Here is a 22,520-nt window from a genome sequence, read left to right as displayed (position 1 = left end):
CTCTGCGCATTTTCAGTGTTTATTGTTCCCGAGCATCTGCCACATACAAAAATTATCTTCCTAGTTAGCCTTCCTTTGATATTACTGCATCTCTTATGTGTCCATAGCTTACACTGGGTACATGTTATAGAGTTTCTACCGATGCCTCTACTACAGATTGAGCAGGGCCATCTACCTGAAGGGATTTGTGGTTTGCCTGCTTTCCTACATATTAGGACTTTGGTTTTAGCTAGGTTGATTCTAAGGCCCTTCAATTCTAATCCTTGTTTCCACACTTGAAACTTCTCCTCCAGTTCTGATAATGACTCAGCAATTAGAGCAAGGTTGTCAGTGTAGAGGAGCTCCCAGGAGCATCCTGTCTTGAATTCCTCCGTAATTGCCTGGAGGACTATGATAAATAGGAGGGGGCTGAGGATTGAGCCTTGGTGGACCCCAACCTCTACCTGGAATTCTTCACTGTACTCGTTGCCAACCCTCACCTTACTAACAGCGTCCCTGTACATGGCTCGCACAGCTCTCACTAACCATTCATCTATCCCTAGTTTCCTCATTGACCACCAGATAAGGGATCGGGCAACCCTGTCAAAGGCTTTCTCCAAGTCAACGAAAGCCAGGTACAGAGGTTTATCTTTGGCTAGGTATTTCTCCTGCAGCTGTCTCACCAGAAATATGACATCGGTGGTGCTTTTCCCTGGCACAAAACCAAACTGCATCTCGTCCAGGTTGACTCTCTCCCTAATCAGTTGGGCTATGACCCTTTCCGTAACCTTCATTACCTGATCCAACAGCTTGATACCTCTGTAATTATTTGTATCTAAAGCATCACCTTTACTTTGTAGCAGTTGACTATTATGCTGCTACACCAGTCATTGGGTATGACCCCTTTGTGTATCACCTGATTAACTATACGGGTGACTAGGTTATAGCCGACACTGCCAGATATTTTGAGCATCTCTGCAGTAATTCCTAATGGGCCTGGGGCTTTCTCTGTCTTCATGCTTCTAATTGCCTTATCTAGCAAGGAACTGTCAACTCGGATAGCTGGTCCCTCTGTTGGGTCAACATTTGGCAGACTCTGTTTCTCCCATTCATTGTCTTTATTCAGCAACCTTTCATAGTGGCATCTCCAAATCTCTCTCTTTGCATCCTCATTCAGCGCAAGTAAACCATCATCCATGCGAACACATTTCTCTCCTACCACATCACGATTCTCTCTCACACACTGTCTTGCAACACGAAATACCTCAAGTCTTTTATTCTCATGGCGCAGAACATTGGCAAATTTTTTCTTATCCGCTTCCCCTCTGGCTAAAAAACCTGTCTTTGAGATTTCAAAGATGTGATTGTCTATTTTTAGAAAGAAATTGTAGGCTACGAGTGAGAAGCTGAATCTGGTAGTTAAGACCTAAAACAGTAGAATATCTGGGCTGAAAGTTTAAGAACATACAGGCTGCCTAGCATGGGAATTGAAACCATGACTTTACAATGATTAACCACTGCTCCACCTGCATTTACATCTTTGGCCTTGTGCATAACAACTGTACAGAGTCAGAAACTTGGGTTAGGGGGGAGGGAACAAATAATTATACAAACTGCAGTGCTTGACTGGTCCTCCTCACTTTATCAACTCCAGTACTTAGATGATACTTATTTTATCAGCGTTGGAAGGAAGGAAGGAAGACAAACTTGAATCCCACTCTTCAACTTACAACATACATTGCTAGAATCGGTTTCCCTAAATTGTCCCTAAAGTGTGCACAGACAAACAGCACAGAGATCTATTATGGCCTTTTGATCTGATGTCTCCGATAAAATAAAATAGGGGAAAACGGTCAGTGTAATCAGACTAGCGCTTGGCTAGTACTTGCTTTATTGATCCCGGAACACTGAAAAAAACTTAGTTGACTCTGGCTGGATTTGAACTCAGAATGTAAGGGAACTAATTTTGCTGCTCAATAAAACAATTGTTCCTTTCATAGTTACAAGGTCAGTAATGTGTGTGTGTGTGTGTGTGTGTGTGAGTGAGAGAGAGAGAGGGGGGGGGGCAGTTAGTAAATCACCCTCACTCCAGTCCTTCACTGGTACTTGTATTTCTCATCTTGTTTCTCTACGTCTATTCATTCCTATTTCCTTGTATTCTGAATTTCAAAACTTAACCCTTTAGTGTTCAGATTATTCTATCAAACATAATGCCTATTGATTCCCATTGATTTGAATTAATCATGCATTATCTCATATCTTCAAGATCTTGATGGTGTAATTACTTAATGTAGAATAACATTGTGGGGTAGGTGTGAGAGTCTGGATCTGGTCAGTTTGAACATAAAACAGATTAGCTATTTTGGCCGGTTTAAATACTAAAGGGTTAAACCAAAATCAACTTAGAATTTCATGCTTCATTTACTGAAGTCAATTCAATGAGCTATATACACCCCTTCTTTTTAACATGAGGCCTTCTGCCATTCTGTGGAATCAATATTGCCACACATTCCAGGAGAGGGCAGAACAGAATCAGCAAAGAAACATACAAGATACTTTTGTGCAATTGACTAATGTCCCCCTTTATGGTGGAGGGGCATGGCTTAGTGATTAGGCTGTTGGATTCATGACTGTAAGATTGTGGTTTTGATTCTTGGACCGGGTAATATGTTGCGTTCTTGAGCAAAATACTTCATTCCACATTACTCCAGTCCACTTGGGAGGAATATCTATGTCAGAGAAACTGACCCTATGCTCCTCACTAACCATTCACATTATTCTGTCTCAAGTATTGCTTATTTGTTCACACTGTTTCAAATTAATCATTCATTATTTTGTAGCTTTGAGGTCTGGATGAGGTAACTGTTATTTTTTAGAATATTTTAGAATGATATTGCCAGCGCCGCCTCGACTGTTCCCCGTGCTGCTGGCACGTAAAAAGCACCCACTACACTCACGGAGTGGTTGGCGTTAGGAAGGTCATCAAGCTGTAGAAACACTGCCAGATCAGACTGGGCCTGGTGCAGCCTCCTGGCTTCCCAGACCCCAGTCGAACCGTCCAACCCATGCTAGCATGGAAAGCGGACATTAAACGATGATGATGATGATGGAGGGACTGGGAGAAGTGGCAATTTGCTGTACTTGGTAAGATACATTAAGCTAAGTAATATCGCCGTCTTCTACACATACAGGCTTGTCCCTTCAGGAGCTGGTGCCAGTGCTGCGTTAACTGCACCCATGCAGATGCTGCGTTAACGCATCCATGCCAGTGCTGCGTAAACACACCCATGCCAGTGACATGTAAAAAGCACTCAGCACACTCTCTTAAGTGGTTGGCATTAGGAAGGGCATCCAGGTGTAGAAGCTATGTCACAACAGACAGTTGGAGTCTGGACAGCTAGCCAGCGCGATGTCAAACCATGCAACCCATGCCAGCATGGAGACCAGGTGTTAAATGACAATGACGATGGTGTCAAACCATCCAACCCATGCAAACATAGATGATGATGATGATGATGATGATGATGATGATGCTCATGTTCACAAATTACAATACAGAAAAAAAGAACTGTTATATTTTGCGACAACAACTCATCACAATAAAATGTTTCAATTATGTCATGTGAATTTCAATTCCTTTATTATGGGTTTATTCAATTTCTGAACAACACAATAACAGCATTATGTAGAAGTGGTTAATAAAGTTTTTTCATGATTCAGAAAACAGCTTATTGAATATTTTTAAACATATCAATTTCTAAACTTTTACAAAGGGAACCTCTGCCTCTAACTTTATCAAACATGCTAAATCTTTATATATTTCTATCCAGGTGTTGCTGTGTGGTAAGAAGTTTGATCAGAAGGTTCCTAAAATGATAGGATGACAATTTAGTTAAACGATTTAGGTCAAGATGGAAAAGAATGGTGTAATTAAGAAAGAATTAGGAGCACATTGGGATCAGCAATGTATAACATCTGACAATCTGGTTGATATTTTAGTATTTCTTTGGGGTTTTTTTTTTCATTTAATGCCTGTCTTTCAATTAATGTCTATCTTGTATGCTATATACATACATAAATACACACACACATATATATATGTTTATATATGTTCAAAACCTTTTGTAGTGTGGTCTTCCCTCTTGTCCTTGGTGGGTTGGGATAAAAATTAGCCCTTTCTCATCCTGTATGAGGAATACCGAATGCCTTCATGCACTACCTGCCTGATAAGAAACTCAGACACTCCCATGTCCCTGGCTATGGACCTCATTGACTTGGAGGGATTATTGTCAATCATGGCCTAGATCTCACCAACAAATTCAGTTCTTTTCTTATCAGAATGATCAGAGTGAGTTTTCCAAGCTGCCGTACATTCATAATCACCATTAGACTCCTCCAACTCTTTCCGAATCCTTTGTACTGTCCTCAGATTGACACCCAAACACTCTGAAATGTTCGCATTGGAGCTTCCAGCATCAATGCCAAGCAGTACAGCATGTTGTTTCCGAATTTCTGACAGAGTGAATTGCATCATGGTGCTGTTTTTCCCACAGATGGTGCCCAAGTGACCCTACTATACTGTGTAGTCAACAAAATCAAAAACAAACTTGAAGTAAAATTGAGGCAAGATTTTTATGGCTGGATCCACTTCTTATCACCAACCCTCACTTGTTTTTCTTTGTTGAGTAAGGGATTTTTATTTTAGAAGAATTTGAGACCAGAGAACAACAGATGATTTGTTAACAGAAAATAAAAAACTTTGATGGTTGCAGCATAACCACGAGCAAGGACACCACTGTCCATACTCATAGGTCAGCTTAGTTTTGTAAATGTTCACACCAACATGCATGTGCCACACACACACACACACACACACACATTACCCTCACCTGTTTCCAAGCAAGGTAATATTTCCCCGTAGCTGGACATGTTTTATGGAAGATTGAAAATGATTTACACTGCTTGTAGGACAGTGATACTCATTTACAACTATCATGTGATGTCAAGACAAGTATAGAACTCTCCTTCCATATCATCATCGTTTATATATATATATGATTATATATATATATATATCATCATCATCATCATCATTTAGCGTCCGCTTTCCATGCTAGCATGGGTTGGACGGGTCAACTGGGGTCTGTGAAGCTGGAAGGCTTCGTCAGGCCCAGTCAGATCTGGCAGTGTTTCTACGGCTGGATGCCCTTCCTAACGCCAACCACTCCGCGAGTGTAGTGGGTGTTTTTTACGTGCCACCTGCACAGGTGCCAGACAGAGCTGGCGAACGGCCACGAACGGATGGTGCTTTTACGTGTCACCGGCACGGGGGCCAGCCGAGGCTGACAACGAACACGAACGGATGGTGCTTTTACGTGCCACCGACACGGGGCCAGACAGAGCTGGCAAACGGCCACGAACGGATGGTGCTTTTACGTGTCACCGGCACGGGGGCCAGCCGAGGCTGGCAACGGACGCGAACGGATGGTGCTTTTACGTGCCACCGACACGGTTGCCAGACAGAGCTGGCAAACGGCCACGAACGGACGGTGCTTTTACGTGTCACCGGCACGGGACCAGGCGAGGCTGGCAACGAACACGAACGGATGGTGCTTTTACGTGCCACTGACACGGGGGCCAGGCAGAGCTGGCAAACGGCCACGAACGGACGGTGCTTTTACATGTCCCCAGCATGGGGGCCAGCCGAGGCTGGCAATGGACACGAACGGATGGTGCTTTTACGTGCCACCGACACGGGGCCAGACAGAGCTGGCAAACGGCCATGAACGGACGGTGCTTTTACGTGTCACCGGCACGGGACCAGGCGAGGCTGGCAACGAACACGAACGGATGGTGCTTTTACGTGCCACTGACACGGGGGCCAGGCAGAGCTGGCAAACGGCCACGAGCGAATGGTGCCAGCTTCATATATATATTTCTTTATTGCCCACAAGGGGCTAAACATAGAGGGGACAAACAAGGACAGACAAAGGGATTAAGTCCATTACGTCGACCACCCACCCAGTGTGAAACTGGTACTTTATTTATCGACCCCGAAAGGATGAAAGGTAAAGTCGACGTCGGCGGAATTTGAACTCAGAACGTAATGACAGACGAAATACCGCTAAGCATTTCGCCCAGCGCGCTAACGAGTCTGCCAGCATATATATATATATATATATCATCCTCATCATCATCATTGTTTAACGTCCACTTTCCATGCTAGCAAGGGTTGGACGGTTTTGACTGAGAGTTGGCAAACCAGATAGCTGCACCAGGCTCCAATCTTGATTTGGCAGAGTTTCTACAGCTGGATGCCTTCCTAATGCCAACCACTCCAAGAGTGTAGTGGGTGCTTTTTACGTGCCACTGGCACGGGGGCCAGTCAGGCAGTACTGGCAATGACCTCGCTCGAATCTTTTTACACATGCCATCGGCACAGGTGCCAGTTAGCTGCTCTGTCAACGATCACACCCATATGGTGCTCTTTGCACCCCACTAGCACGTATGCCAGTCATCGAATTTGATTTTGATATATATATATACACACACACACACATACAAAGGGCTTCTTTCAGTTTATATTAATCAAATTCCCTCACAAGGCATTGGTTAACTCAACATTGTAGTTTCAAAACACCTGCCTAAAGTACTACAGTCCTAAAGTACCACCGAATAGGATTGAACCTTGAGTTCGCTGGTTTGAGGAGTGAATTTCTCAACCACACAGCTATGTCCACATCAGCCCAAGTAGGCGCCGTTAATTATATTGACCAAATCCTGATGGAATGGAAAACAAAGTGGATTTCTACAGGAACTGAAATGTAGAAATGTAGAACGATGAAACTAAATGATATAAGGTAAATTCATCCTGATGTTCTGGTCCCAAGCAGTGCCACCACACAGACATGTTTAAATGTAGCAGGAAGTTTATCATGAAACACCTCAGTTTAAATACACACCTGTTGTGGACATTGGACATTAATCATTTACGTGCTTTGTACATCACATACCACTTCAGATAAACTGACACAGTTTTTTGTTTTTGTGCATTAATAATGACATGTGCACCGGAGAGAAAGTAGCACATCATTTATGCATCAGGTGTAGGGAGGGACATTAACTACCAGGTATGATCAACAACTACATGTTATGAGCCAATAAGTGTGATTACTTGATTTACAACAAAGATCAGCCAAATTCCCCCTCATCTCGTCTTATCATCATCATCATTTAATGTCTGTTGTCCATGCCGGCATGGGTTGGGCAGTTTGACCAAGGCTGGCAAGCTGGAAGGTTGCACTAGACTCCAGTCTGATTTGGCATGGTTTCTACGGCTGCATGCCCTTCCTAACACCAACCGAGAGTGTAATGGGTGCTTTTATGTGCCACTGGTATCTGACACAACTGCGATATTACTTGGCTTGAAGGGTCTTCTACTCAAGCATGACATAATGCCAAAGGTCTCGGTCATTGGCTCCGTGAGGCCCAAAGCTCGAAAGGGACAGTTCACAAGCCACTAGCATCAGCCACTTTGCCTCCATGAGGCTCAACACATGAAAGGTGCCATTTACGTGCCACTGGCACGGGTGCCAGTTAGGTGACATCAGCGTCAGCCACGACTACGATTTCACTTGGCTTGACAGGTCTTCTCAAGCACAGCATATTGCCAAAGATCTCAGTCACGAGCCATTGCCTCTGTGAGGCTCAAAGTTCAAAGATCATGCTTCACCACCTCAACCCATGTCATTCTGGGTCTACTTCTACCACATGTTCCCTCCACAGTTAGAGATCAGCACTTCTTTACACAGCTGTCCTCATCCATACCCATTACATGACCATACCAGTGCAGTCGTCTCTCTTGCTCACCACATCTGATGCCTCTTATGCCTAACTTTTCTCTCAAGATGCTTACACTCTGTTGAATATGCACACTGACATTGCACATCCAGTGAAGCATGCTAGCTTAATTTCTTTCAAGCCTGTGCATGCCCTTGGCTGTCACAGCCCATGTTTCACTGCCATGTAGCATAGCTGTTTGCATGCAAACATCATACAATCTACCTTTCACTTTGAGGGAGAGGCCTTTGTTGCCAGCAGAGATAGGAGCTCTCTGAACTTTGCTCAGCCTAATCTTATTCTCACAGCTATGCTCTCAGAGCATCCACCTCCACTACTAACTTGGTCACCTAGATAAGAAAAGCTACACACTACCTCTAGCTTACTCCACTGGCAGTTGATGGAGTCTATTTTCTGTACATTTTCAGTGTGTATTGTACCTATGCATCTTCCACAAACAAAAGCTGTTTTCCCTGTTAACCTTCCTCTGGTATTGCTGCACCTCTTATGTGTCCGTAGCTTACACTGGCTACATCTTATAGAGTTACTACCTACACCTTTTCTACAGATTGAGCCGTGCTGTCTGAAGGGATTTGTGATTCGTCTGACTTCCTACTTACTAAGATTTTGGTTTTTGCTAGGTTAACTCTATGGCCCTTCGATTCTAGACCTTGCTTCCATACCTGAAACTTTTCTAGTTCTGGTTGTGATTCAGCTATAAGAATAAGGTCATCAACATACAGGAGCTCCCAGGAACAGCCTGTTTTCAATTCCTCTGTTATTGCCTGGAGGACTATGATGAACAGGAGGGGGCTGAGGGCTGATCCTTGGTGAACCACTACTTGTACCCTGAATTCTTTGCTGTACTCTTTGCCAACCATCACCTTACTGGTAGCATCTCTGTATATGACTTGTACAGTTCTCACCAACTACTCATCTATTCCTAGTTTCTGCACTAACCACCAGATTAAAGGATTGGAGGACCCTGCCAAAGGCTTTCTCCATGTCAAAGAAAGCCAAATACAGAGGTTAATCTTTGGATATGTATTTCTCCTGCAGCTGTCTTACCACAAATATAGCATCAGTGGTGCTTCTCCCTGGCACGAAACCTAACTGCATCTCACCTAGACTAACTCATGTTAGACTAACTATAATGTCAACCTATATCCTCCTAAAAGAGGGAGGGGTCACTGTTGGAATGCCTTTCATCGTGGGTCTTAGTGTTGACCTTGGGGAAAACTAAACAGCAACCGACTATATATAAAACTCCTTTAGTAATTATAATCAGTAGTGTGTGTGTGTGTGTGTGTGTGTGTGTTGACAAGAGGGATTTTGATAGAGGTGTACCTAAATTATGAGCGTCAAAAAATTTTACAAGCTGAACTGCATCGTATTGAAGACATGTAGTTAAAAAGAAGATAAGTTTAAAGATTATGTAAAAGACAAGTGGGTCGAGGGACGGGGGGGGGGAGAATTAACACAATTTACTAATTTGCTGTCATTCTATGTGCAATTTAATAGTTGCTACAGTTTAGGCTTGTAGTATTTTAAGAAGTAGAGAAATATCATAAATTAGTTGATCAGTGGAGATTGGTGAAAGAGAATAAAAGCAGAAAGAAACTGTTACAGAAATGGTGTTGTCCATTTACACTCTTCTACCAAAACAGCTAACCTTTGCTTAAAACAGGCGAGGGTTTGTGACGGCAAGGGCATCTTGATATATGAAAACTTGCCTCAATGAATTCTTTCTGACCCTTGCAAATATAGAAAACAGAGGTCAAAACAATGATAATGGTAATCTTTTGACCTTGGCAAACTCTGTCAATGACTCTACATAATTTCTTTATCAATGTCCTAATTTCTCTTTCTCGCTATTTTTCTTCCCTCCTCTCTTTTGTTTATACTGTTCACAGTACTGCCTCAGATGGTCATTCTAGATCAAAGTAGGTGGTGAGGCAGAAAATTTTATATGGGTGTTGATGACAAAGGGAGTGGGGAGAGGGTGAGAGACCCATCTGTTTTAGTTTTTGATACCCGTTTTGAATAACTTAAAAAGAAGAAAACTGAAATGTAATATCAAAATAAACTGCTTGTTTTCCAACATTCATAACAATAACAATATACTTTGATACTTTGATAGGTTTTGGCCATGTCCAACTTAATAGCACCACCTGGTGAAGTCTATCAATAGTATTAATGCAAAAAGAAAAAAAAAACCAACAAAATAATATATTTGTAAATGGTAGACAAAATAAGCTGAAGTATAATAGAAAAGACACACTCAAAATTTATGGTTATGTCCAAATATGCAAGGAAGACAGCCACTGCACTTGTGGAATTATATAAAATTCTGACTTGTACGTACGTACATACATACATACATACACACACACACACACACACACACACACACACACATACATATTATCATTTGTAAAATAAGTATAAGTAATACAGGGTGTCCCAACTGAATGTGGTGTGAAGTTTGGTTTCATTTTTCAAGAAGTTTAAGCATTTAAAGTATGAGTTCATTGTATTGGGACACACTTATTAAATATGTTATTGAATCAAAAATTTATAAACTGTCATCAAAAAATTTTAACTGGAAAAATGCAGAATTATCGGAGTTAGATAAGTGTACATGCAACAAGAAAGAGCAATAATAAGGTTTAGTAGCTGGAAACTGTGAGTAGTGAAAAGCAGAATTAGGTCCCCTAAATCTGGAATAAAAAATTTATGCGCTGTTATTGGAAACGTTTTATAGGAAAAATGCAGAATTATCAGAGTTATGGCATTGAAAGTGTACATGCAACAAGAAAGAGCAATAATAAGGTTTAGCAGTTGAAAAATGTGAGTAGTAAAATGCAGAATTAAGTCGGCTGATCGGGAGAATCAACTATTGATCGCTTTGCTAAAAACTAACAACTGTAAGTGGAGGTGCTATGGGTTATTTCCCTTGAGTGTTTAAAAAAAAATTAGTTATATGAGGTAGCTATAAAGATCCCTTCCAGGGGCCATATTATTGATTTTTTTCAACAATCTAAGTATGTCACAAGGTTTCCAGACATAAGTTCTACTCATGTGTTGTTTCATCAGAATCAATAAAACGATGCAAGAGGAGTTAGCTAACAATGCCACAAACAAACACACACTGATTTTTCACATATGAAGTAGATATATATATGTATTCATCATCATCATCATTATCATCATCGTTTAACGTCCGCTTTCCATGCTAGCATGGGTTGCACGATTTGACTGAGGACTGGCGAACCAGATGGCTGCACCAGGCTCCAATCTAATCTGGCAGAGTTTCTACAGCTGGATGCCCTTCCTAACACCAACCACTCCGAGAGTGTAGTGGGTGCTTTTACGTGCCACCGGCACGGGGGCCAGTCAGGCGGTATTGGCAGCGGCCACGCTCAATGGTGCTTTTTCTGTGCCACCATATGGAGTATATAATTTTGCTGAATTGAGGACAGGAACACTGAAATAGTTTAGCAAAAGAAAGAGGTATAGTAAAAAAAAAATGTTTGAGAAGCACTGACCTTGGCCATTCATTCATTGTTAATGGTAAAGATAAGAAAGTTTCCTCCTCCTTCATATCTTTGACTGCCTACCACCTACCTACCGTTTATCAATTAAATGTTAGTTTGATGAAATTCTGTTGTAATTACAACCTCGAAACTCAACTGGATAATCATTGTATAAATGAGTTGTGGCTCTCACGACCACGTTAACATTTTTAATCAGTATTCTTGTGCTCGTTCCACAGAAAAAGTACAGCTTTGAAGACAGGAGCGATCATTTTCATTTGTCATTCCAAGATATCTAGTGTTTTAACCATGGGACTTGATTCCACAATGAGATTAAATAAATGTTTTAAATACATTAAATACAATATGGTAACCCTTCCGTTACCATATTTCTGCTGAATGACACTGCCTTTGTTGCAATTATTTTTGAAAGCAATGAAGAATTTATTAAAATAATTGCATTCTTATTAAGCTTGAGTTTGGAATATAAATTATTGTGAAATTTTGATGACGAAATTCTAATTTAGATCATTTTAAAACAGCAAATTCGTATCAGAGAACCAAGGCCAGCCTCAGATGGGTGGGTACCAAAAGCATTAAGGTCAAAGGAATATCCATAACTCATGCTTTTTGGTACTCGTTACATTTCTTCTAGGTTTGCCTCGACTCTAACCAGTGAGTCTTGTCCATATGCTTGCGACAGAATGCGCATGCACTGCAGGCACCCAAGGGTGAATAATGGGGATTGAGTTAGGTCTAGAATCACTATTGCTACTCACCAAAATAATCCAGACCTTTGTGTGTGTGTGTGTGTAAACAACAGCAAACTTGTCTTTAAGAACTCTGAGTATCCTCTATCATGTAATGACTGTTTCAGAAGTGTTTCTCTGTTTAAGACTTGGAGACGATTACAGTTTATTTGTTTATTTTCATCTTCTCTCTCTCTTACACACTTATTCTTGTTTCTACTTCATCCTTTTGTAAATCTGTAATCGTCTCCAAGTCTTAAACAGAGAAACACTTCTGAAACAGTCATTACATGATAGAGGATACTCAGAGTTCTTAAAGACAAGTTTGCTGTTGTTTACACACACACACACACAAAGGTCTGGATTATTTTGGTGAGTAGCAATAGTGATTCTAGACCTAACTCAATCCCCATTATTCACCCTTGGGTGCCTGCAGTGCATGCGCATTCTGTCGCAAGCATATGGACAAGACTCACTGGTGCCACTTCTAATGTGCCACTTCCGGCTATATTTTCCTTTGTGTAGATTCACTAATTATCAGGGAGTACAAGAGAGAGAGGGGCCAGCCAGCCACCAGCGCTGGTGCAGAGGCTTCAACATATCAAGTAACACTTCAAGAGACTTCTGTATAAACTGCTACACAATCCTGTACCATTGTCTCCCCCCCGCCACCGCTGTCTCTCTCAGTTCATGACTGACACCCCTCATAAGTGAGCCTCTCTGAACTCATTGACTTCAGGGATCAACGAAGGTGTAAAGGCCAACTAATTTCTTCTCCTTCCTCTTCTCCTATACCAGACCCATGTCCAATCAGCTCTAATTAGTCGCAGCTTCACCAGTTCTATACGGATTAACTCTAGCAATAAGTCAGCCTCCCCCGCTGACCTATCCAACATAGCTGGGTGGGAGCGGATAATGGATTAATTAATACTAACCTACCTCACTGTTTCTTACTGAATTTCTTTATTACTTAAACTGTTTTTTAACTATCCTTCCCATAAATCATTTTTGTTTACTTGCTTTTTTTCTTTTTTCTCTTTCCCTTGACTAGATAAAAAAAAAAATCTGACACACAAAGGTAAATGAAATAATTACAATAGGCCGGATGACAGCCATAACACCAATATACAAATAACAAAAAAGACTTATAAAGATTGAAATAGACAACAAAAGAAAAACAGTAGTTTTACAATAATAAAGTTTTTAACAATGAAGTCTTTATGAAGTCTCAGTTGGCCGAATAACAGTTCTGTCCACAACACAATCCGTCTCTTAAATTGAATTCGTTCTGTGCAAACAAAACATAAACTTTCAACTGTGAGAAGAGAAGCTATCTTTGGCATTTTACTTCATTTAGATGCATTTTGATTGTATATCCTCATTATCAAGCATCCTTTTACATCTATTTTACACGATGGCATGGGTGAGATGAGTCATCATGGTTGCAGTCAGCACATACTCAGTGGTACTGCTCGTCTAGTGGATCACGGGATCTAATCTCACTAGCGTTTAATTTTTGGCTTAGTTTCTACTGCTCCGAATACCTATTTCTTTACTACCCACAAGGGGCTAAACACAGAGAGGGCAAACAAGGACAGACAAACGGATTAAGTCGATTACATCGACCCCAATGCGTAACTGGTACTTAATTTATTGACCCCGAAAGGATGAAAGGCAAAGTCGACCTCGGCGGAATTTGAACCCAGAATGTAGAGACAGACGAAATACCGCTAAGCATTTCGCCCGGCGTGCTAACGATTCTGCCGGCTCGCCGCCTACTGCTCCTAATACCAACTTACTTTGCAGAATGTTCCGGGTGTTTTTCTTGAGCCACCAGGGCGAGAGAGACCAAAGGATAGCACTGGAATGTTACTGGAAAGATCTATAAATCTTAAATAGGGAAAATACCCTCAGATGTGATGCTCAACTTCTGAATCAAATAAGATGATGCAAATGATCAGTCCCTAAATAAATTAGCTATTTAACCCCCCCCCCCCAGTAACCCTGAATAATCAGATGTATTCCATCTGTGATCATCCACTTTTTTTGTTTTTTTACAGCCCATATAATCCAATGTGTTCTTTTTTTTTTTTTTCAAAGATGGTAGAGGTGGTAGAGTGTAATTTGAATGAAATTTGGTTGCTCATTCTAGCAGGTCAGGCTCTACACAGAGGCTCCATGTTGGATGTTGTGGAACTCATGTAGCATAAAATGTTACAATATACTATAATTGGCTTATAATGTGGGAAGGAAAAATGAGACTTTGTTTTTGGCCCTCCTAATTACGGATACTTGGTTCTGAATATCCAACACAAATTGTATTTGACTGTAACTGTTTTATATTTTGGTTCGGTTCTTCTTTATCACAAGGACTACTAACCATTTTAGTTCAGACAAATACCATCCTTGGTTCTCTGGATCACACCAGGAATCTTGTGTTAATGACCTCTAGCTAAATTAACTTAATTTTGTGTTTTCCCTTTAGCTTTGAAACAAAGGAAGAAACACTTACAACTGTTAATTCTTGCTTGATGTCTCAGAATGTATTGTTTAGAAATTGGTTCTAGTGTACTCGTCTCATTCTCACCAAATGTTGTGTCAATGAATTCAGCTTTTTTTTTTGTTTTTTTTCATTAAAAAATTTTTTGTCATGTGACAGTGAAAAAAACTTCAGTACTTCCTTTGTGAAGAATGGTAACATTGTTCACCACACGTAAGGTAGAGGGGTGCAGCAGTAGCATTTCTCCTCACAACTGCTCTACTCTGAAGGAGTGTGAAGAATGAGAGAAATGAATCATAAATTAGGAGGGTAGGGACCGCCAAAGACATGAATTGGTTAATTTCCGTTTATTTAAATAAAGAAGACTACACGAATTGCCTCCAAGTGACTGTGGGCGTTTTAAATAGCTGAATAATATCTAGGCTGATAAGGGAGTGGAGTAAATCCTCTTTGTTAGTTTCACTTTATTAAGGGCTATTTCCTCACAAAGTTATGGGTTTGCCAAGAATTCCTATTATGAATAACTAGTCAAGGATTTTCCAGCCTATGCAATGTAGTGCAAATGAGGGCTTGATCATCTAAGGACATCACATAGCCTTTAACTCTTTTGATAGCAATCTTCCTGTGACCACCACCTTTAGTTCTACAACACCTCTAAAATCAACTTACAAAACTTCAATCTTATTAGCCTAAAAACCATAAACCAAAAATGAAACTCCCACTTCAACTCATAATTTGAAAAAGTAATATAATAATCAATAATATTAATACGCCAACTTGTTTTTGTACGTCCATACCTGTGGTGTGTGTCACACTAACTTCAAAGAAAGAAGAGAATAGCAAAGTGGGAGAGAGGAGGACAAAGAGAAAGTGAGAGTGAGAGAAACAGTGAGTGGTGACGGTGTTTGTATTGTGTTTTTAAATGTTTACCAGATTGCAAGAAAAGTTGATACATAGATACATACACACATTGTCAAATCAAAAGCAGGAGAGAGGAGGGAGACAGAGGAAGAAAGAGAGAAAGTGAGAGAGACAGTAGATACATAGACACAGTGTTGAATCAAAGACAACTACAGCAAATATTAGATGTCACTTTCACTTTCCATTACCACATGAGGATAAAATTAACTCACAAGTGACTGCGTTTCATTAACATAGTTCTCAGGGAGATTCGGCCTCACACAGAATATGACAAGGCTGGCCCCCTTGAATTACAGCTACAACTCATTTTTGTCAGCTGAGTGTCCAACCCATGCTAGCATGGAAAACGGACGCTAAACGATGATGATGATGATGATGATGATGAGTGGACTGCAGCAAGGTGGAGTACCTTGCTCAAGAACACAGTGCACCACAAGAATTGTACTCATGACTTTACGATCTTGGGCCAAATACCCCTAACCACTGATTGACGCACTTTCACTCTCTTAACTGTAGAGAAAAAGGAGTGAAGCGATAAAGACAGAGAAAGGAAAGCCTCAGCCATTTGAAATGGTAGTTAGACTGAAATACGATCTTTTCTAGCTTTTTTACGTTTAACAATGAAAAAGAGGGAAAGACATTTAGTAATGAATAGAGGAGTAAGTCTTTCAGGTGTTTACATTTTTATTCTGGGAGTTCTAGAACGATCAAATGTTAGTTCTCTCTTCTTTCCCCCACCCCTGGTACTTATTCGCTTTTTTTCATAGGTCTTCAGGTCTTTTCGTTGGCAGGGAAAGACCATGTTTCTTTTTCAGGCATGTTTAACATTTTCTCTACAAATTACAAACAAGCCCACCCGCCTCCCTTCTTTTTCTTTTTTCATACAAAAACTAATGCAAATTTCGAACGGGCTATAACTGTGAAAAGAGCCCAGAAAAATGGGTGATACCCACTACAAAATGGGTGGAGGAGAAAAGTTGCTAACAGGTGGCTACACGAAATTCAACTCCATACTTTAAAGAGCGCCTTCTGCCATAGCCTCAGACCAACCAAAGCCTCGTGAGTGAATTTGGTACACGGAAACTGAAAGAAGCCCATCATATGTACGTAAGTGTGTGTGTGTGTTTGTCCCCCCACTATCAATGCTTGACAACTGATGTTGGTGTGTTTGCATCCCAATAACTTAGCTGTTTAGCAGAAGAGACTGATAGAATAAGCACTCGGCTTACAGGGAATAAGTCCAGGGGTTGATTTCTTCAACTAAAGGGTAGTGCTCCAGCATGGCCACCGTGAAATGACTGAAAAAAGTAAAAGAATAAGAGAATACCAGGAGAATGCTTTCCGAACCACTAAACCAAGGAGGTTCTTTGGAATATCTACGATGTATTTTAAGTCTAAATAGTAATTCTGTTTACGTTTGCATAACTGAGATATTTTGCTTGGATTATAGAGTTATCAGTTTTACACTTCTTTCTATAATCTGCAACTGTCACAACGTAGAAGAAGCATTTCTCATGGCACCAGCACACAATTTAAAGATTCTTACATTTTTTCATATTTTCCATGAATTTTTCGCAGGTCCAGCTAGTTCCTATTAATACGCCTACAATTCATAAACTCTTAGTCTACGAATGTAGTCATTAACATGTCACCAAATAAATCTCACCAACAATAATAAATCTTTCTTTTTTGCTTTAAAGTAATCCAAATTAAAACCTTCCATCAAAACTTCATTTTAACCTTAGTTACAAACACTAGCTTAATACAAGTTACTTCACTAAAATTCTCCATCATCATCATCATCGTTTAACGTCTGATTTCCATGCTAGCATGGGTTGGACGGTTCAACCGGGGTCTGGGAAGCCAGGAGGTTGCACCAGGCTCTAGTCTGATCTGGCAGTGTTTCTACAGCTGGATGCCCTTCCTAACGCCAACCACTCCATGAGTGTAGTGGGTGGTTTTTACGTGCCATCAGCACAGCGGCCAGGGGAGGCTGGCAAACGGCCACGATTGGTTGGTGCTTTTACGTGTCACCAACACGGATATCAGTCAGGCGGCACTGGCATCTGCCACGTTCGAATGATGCTTTTTAGGTGTCACCAGCACGGGTATCTTAACTACAATTTCCATTTGATTTTTATTTTGATGTTGGTGTTGACCTACTTGACTCAGTAGGTCTCCTCAAGAACAGTGGGTCACTTTACAATCCAAGGTCAGCACAGCAGGCCGTCCTGCGAGCCATGAACTCACTTCATTTGTCGGGTCTTCGAATCCTCAAGAACAGCAGGTCACTCTACGATCCAAGGTTAGCACAGCAGGCCGTCCTGTGAGCCATGAACTCACTTCATTTGTCGGGTCTTCACAGTCACAGCATATCTTTGAGCTCTTGCCATATAAAATGAAATAAAACTACTGTATTTCAACATAATTATAATAGCAAAATGGCTAATAGGGTTAACCTCTGCTGATCCAACAGGTCAGAGGACTAAAAGGAACTTAAGTAATTCAAGACCAGGAGCCAAATTCCTTTTACTTGTCAACTTAGTCGTTCTGCTTTCCCACATTTGCAGTTTTATAACCATTTGACCATCCAATTCTAGTTTAGAATTGTCATCATTGTCACCACCACCATCACCATCACCATCACCACCATCACCATCACCATAATCATCATCTTTGTTTTAAGGTCCACATTTTCATGCTTGCATGGGTTGGATGGAGTTAATTGAGGCAGATTTTCTACAACCAGATGCCCTTCCTGTTGCCAATAGTTATCTGTTTCCAAGGCTAGGTAATATTTCCCCCATGGCCAAATCATTTTCATAGAATAGTGGAAACGAATGACATTCAATTTACAACAATCACAAAGTATGAAGACAAGGAAACACACACACACACACATCAGGCTTTTTGAGTTTCCATTTACCAAATCCACCCACAAGGCTTTAGTTGGCCATGGGCTACAGAAGAAGACACTTGCTCAAGATACCATGCAGTGGGACTGAACCTGAAACCATGTGCTTGGGAGCAAACTGCTTAACCACACAACCACGTCTAAACCAATAATGTCTTTTTTTTTTCTTGAAAATTTAGACATCCATAAATTGTAGGAATAATGGCTAATTTCTATAAGAAAATGAAAGCAAGGATAGTTTTAAAAAAGTATTTATTCAATATCACAGTTTTAGCAAACTCTAAAGCTAAAATGATAAATAAATATGTTTCTTTTGAATTGCAGTTGTAGCGATAATTCCTCTTCTAATTAAATTTATTTATGGTTTCAAGTAAGCTACATGACCTTTTCACGACTAATTAACACTTGCAGGAGAAGTATCTGCTAACTACCGAAACAAACAAGCAATGACTGTCACATCATTGGTGTTGTTTAGATTAAGGTCAACCCAGACCCAGGAGCTCAGTAATCAAATTTGTTCCAACCAGGACTATCCCATCTTTTATTTAGACATAGTATATTCAAGATTACAATTTCTGATATGTCTTTTTGTTTTTACTTTTTTTTTTAAGGTAGGATGTGAGTTAAAGGGAATTGGCTGTTATTTCTAGCAGGTTAAATAACTATGTAACAACTCTTCTATTTGGTCAATCAGAGTTATCTACCCTGATTAGATGCAATATATAACGGAAGTCTCCTAAACTAATGGATCTTATTGTTTTTAAAATTTTATCTAAATCATAGTTACGAAGAAAGGCGGTGCCCATGACCCTCCACAGGGCTTCTGAGACTGGTAGGAAGGAAAGAGGGGAAAAAAGTATCCTTAAACCAGAGATCTAGTCTGGATATTTGCTATAGAGGCCCTCTGATAAAAGCACCCATATTGCCAGGTAGTGCTGTTAAAATAGGTAATGAATTAAGTTTATATATTTTTGTAGAAAATATATAAATAAATAGTTAATGACTTCTTTGCATCACACACATACACACACACACACGAAATGATGAAGCTGCTTTTTTTTTGTTTTCTAAATGAAGCAGATGGCAGAAAGAACAGCAAACACACACACACATTTATACATATACTATCATCATTAAATGTCCGTTTTCCCATCCTGGCATGGGTTGGACGGTTTGACAGGAGCTAGCAAGTCAGAAGACAAGACTGCACTAAGCTCTGCTGTCTGCTTAGAAATGGTTTCTACAGTTGGACGCCTTCCCTCATGCTAACCACTCTACAGTGTGCACTGGGTGCTTTTTCTGTTTATGTGGCACCAGCAGTAGTGTAGCCTCTAAGCAAATTGCAAGGCAAGACACTCCTAATCTGAGAGCAAGAGGAGTGCTGAGGGAGGTGGCTTTGAAACCAGGGAAAAGAGGTTAGAATTTGAATAGAGGACAGAAATAGTGACTTGCAGTACAGGAGATACATGGCTATCTCAGTAGGAGAGAGAGAGAGAGAGAGAGTAAAGGGGTAAGAAAGTAGAGAGAGAGAGAGAGAGAGAGAGAGAAGAGAGAGAGAGAGAGAGAGAAGATGGTGAAGAAATGACAGGTGGTGGATACAGGGAGATGTATATAAGTAATGTAGAGTCATGGATCAGGTCGGGTGGATGGGTAAGTTCAAGAGATTGCAAAAGGAGATTGCGAGATGGAGGGTAGACACGATACTTTGTCAGTGGTTTCAAAAGTGGGTCATACTGCCCTCCTGGGGGTGGAGGAAAGATCAGGAGTTAGGTGTTGAAGAAAAGTGGGGAGATAACAGGGTACCCCAAAATGGGGCAATGGATGTAATCCCCCCACCCAAAAAATAATAATGGGTTAATTAGGTTATGTTTTATTTGTGAAATACAGTTGTTTTGAAACTGTTGCAGAAAGTGGTGTGTTTATGGTGGTAAGAGGGGGAGGGCGGGGGCTAGGAATTTGGCCTGAGTACCAAGCAGGGTGGGAACCTGAAAAAGTTTGGGAACCACTGGTTTATGTTAATCCCAGATTGAAGCGAAACATGGCAAACATGGTACCTGATGACCAACTGAAATTGAATTTGGAAAGCAGTATAGATGTAGTAAGTTGATGTAGTAAGTATAATATGCAAATATAAGTATCGAAATATTCATGTCATGAAGCAGAAGCCAGTCTAATTCAAGAGTAATTTGATAAAGAGTAATCTGATACGTTGCTGGGAAACAAAAGTTGTATAAAATGGTAATGAAAAGGAAAAAAAAGATGCTCACATCATCAACAAGAGAAAATGATTCGATGAAGGTCAAAGAATGAGTTAGTGAAAAAAAAAAGATATCTTTTGATAACTGATTATCACTGAAATATTTGAATGACAAAAGAGCAAAATATAATTAAAATAAAAGTTAATTATCATCATTATTTAACAACTATTTTCCATGCCTGCAGAGGTCAGACAGAATTTGTTGAGGCAGATTTTCCAGAGCTGGATGCCTTCACCTGTTTCCAGGTAAGGTAATATTTTACCAGAGTCAGGCATATTTGTCACAGAATATTGGAAACAAGCTCTGATGCTTGTTTTATAATTATCATAGGACATCAAAACAAGAGTATGTGTGTGCATACACACACACACACACACACACACACAAAACAAGCTTCTTTCTGCTGACCAAATCCACTTACATAGCTTTGGTTTGTACAGGGCTTTAGTAAGAAACTTGCCTGTACACTGGTAGAGACAAATATGGACTGAAAAGGATTAAAAAGCACAGGTGCTGGTGTCACATAAGAAGCACCCAGTACACTCTGAAAGGTGGTTGGCATTAGGAAGGGCATCCAGCTGTGGAAACCAGGCCAAAACAGACAATGGAACCTGGTGCAGCTCCTGGCCTTGCTAGTTCCTGACAAGCTGTCCAACCCATGCCAACCCATCTGGAAAACAGATGTTAAATGTTGTTCATGATGACGATGATTTAGCACAAAGATCTTTGACTGCATTCTTGTGTCTGTTTTACTATGCTGGCAGGAGTTGGATGTGGTTCACGGCATCTCACCTCTCATCACATGTCTTTGGTACCTGACGTACGCAAGCAACAGAAGAAACTGCTAATCTCTACTGCTATGATTTATGCTACTTTGCCGACACAATTTTAACAGCCGGAACTTATGCCTTTGGCCAACCACTGCACACTAATGACTGAATGCTTCTAACTGGGCTACGGCTATCATGAAGATGAATTTATCAACAGGAATAATACAGCATTTAAAGTCAACAGACGTTATTTCATTTGCAAAAAATCTTTTTGCGACGGATTGGAGCTTGAGTGAGACTTAGAAAAAAGAAACAATCCAACCAAGATTGGCTACAAATATTTTTTGGCACAAGGCCAGCAATGTCAGGGAGGAGGGTCAGTTGATTACCTCAACCCCAGTACTAAACAGATACATATTTCATCAACCCCGAAAGGATGAAAGGCAAAGTTGACCCTGGCAAGACTTGATCCCAGAACGTAAAGACGGACAAAATACTTCTAAGTATTTTGCCTGGTGTGCTTACGATTCTGCCGGTTGGCCACCTTAGCAATTTATAGAATTAATTAACCAGACATAAGTATTAATTAATAAGTATTAATAAACAAGACGTAAGTACTTACAGTGATTTCAAGTAGACCCTTGTCGTGGTCAAAGTTGAGTTGTCCCATATAGTTGCGGCTATGCAGGAACACTATAAAGACCTGCTTCATCCTCAAAGCAATGACTTGACGGCAGGATTTGTAGGCTTTGTCTCGTACTTCCATCACTTGTTCTAAATGCTGCAACAGATGAAGAAAGAGCTCGTTAGTCATAGATACAACCGGTGGGGACACCCTGCGTTGCTTGCGATTAAAAGGGCACAGTTTTTTGTTGTCTCACTTGTTTCAGCGATGTGACTGCGGCCATGCTAGAGCACTGCTTTTATTCGAACAAATCAACCCCAGGATTTATTCCTTGTAAGCCTAGTAATTATTCTATCAGTGTCCTTTGCTGAACTGCTAAGTTATGGGAATGTAAACACAGCAACATAAGTTGTCAAGCAATGGTAGGGG

The 22,520-nt window shown here is 40.6% G+C and overlaps 1 protein-coding gene across 1 annotated transcript in view; it reads right to left on the bottom strand.

Annotated features, from left to right (window-relative positions):
* The window catches only part of LOC115216675 (structural maintenance of chromosomes protein 6), a 162,248-nt gene that overhangs the window by 45,074 nt on the left and 94,654 nt on the right, over positions 1-22,520 (bottom strand). Inside the window, exon 24 of the mRNA XM_029786179.2 lies at positions 22,089-22,247. Within this exon, the coding sequence (XP_029642039.1) occupies positions 22,089-22,247 (159 nt within the window). The remainder of the gene's footprint in view (positions 1-22,088; positions 22,248-22,520) is intronic.

The sequence above is a fragment of the Octopus sinensis genome, linkage group LG10 (assembly GCF_006345805.1).
Source record: "Octopus sinensis linkage group LG10, ASM634580v1, whole genome shotgun sequence".
NCBI lineage: Eukaryota > Metazoa > Mollusca > Cephalopoda > Octopoda > Octopodidae > Octopus > Octopus sinensis.
Note: the sequence above shows the minus strand (reverse complement) of the source record. Positions and strands in the feature narration are given on the sequence as shown.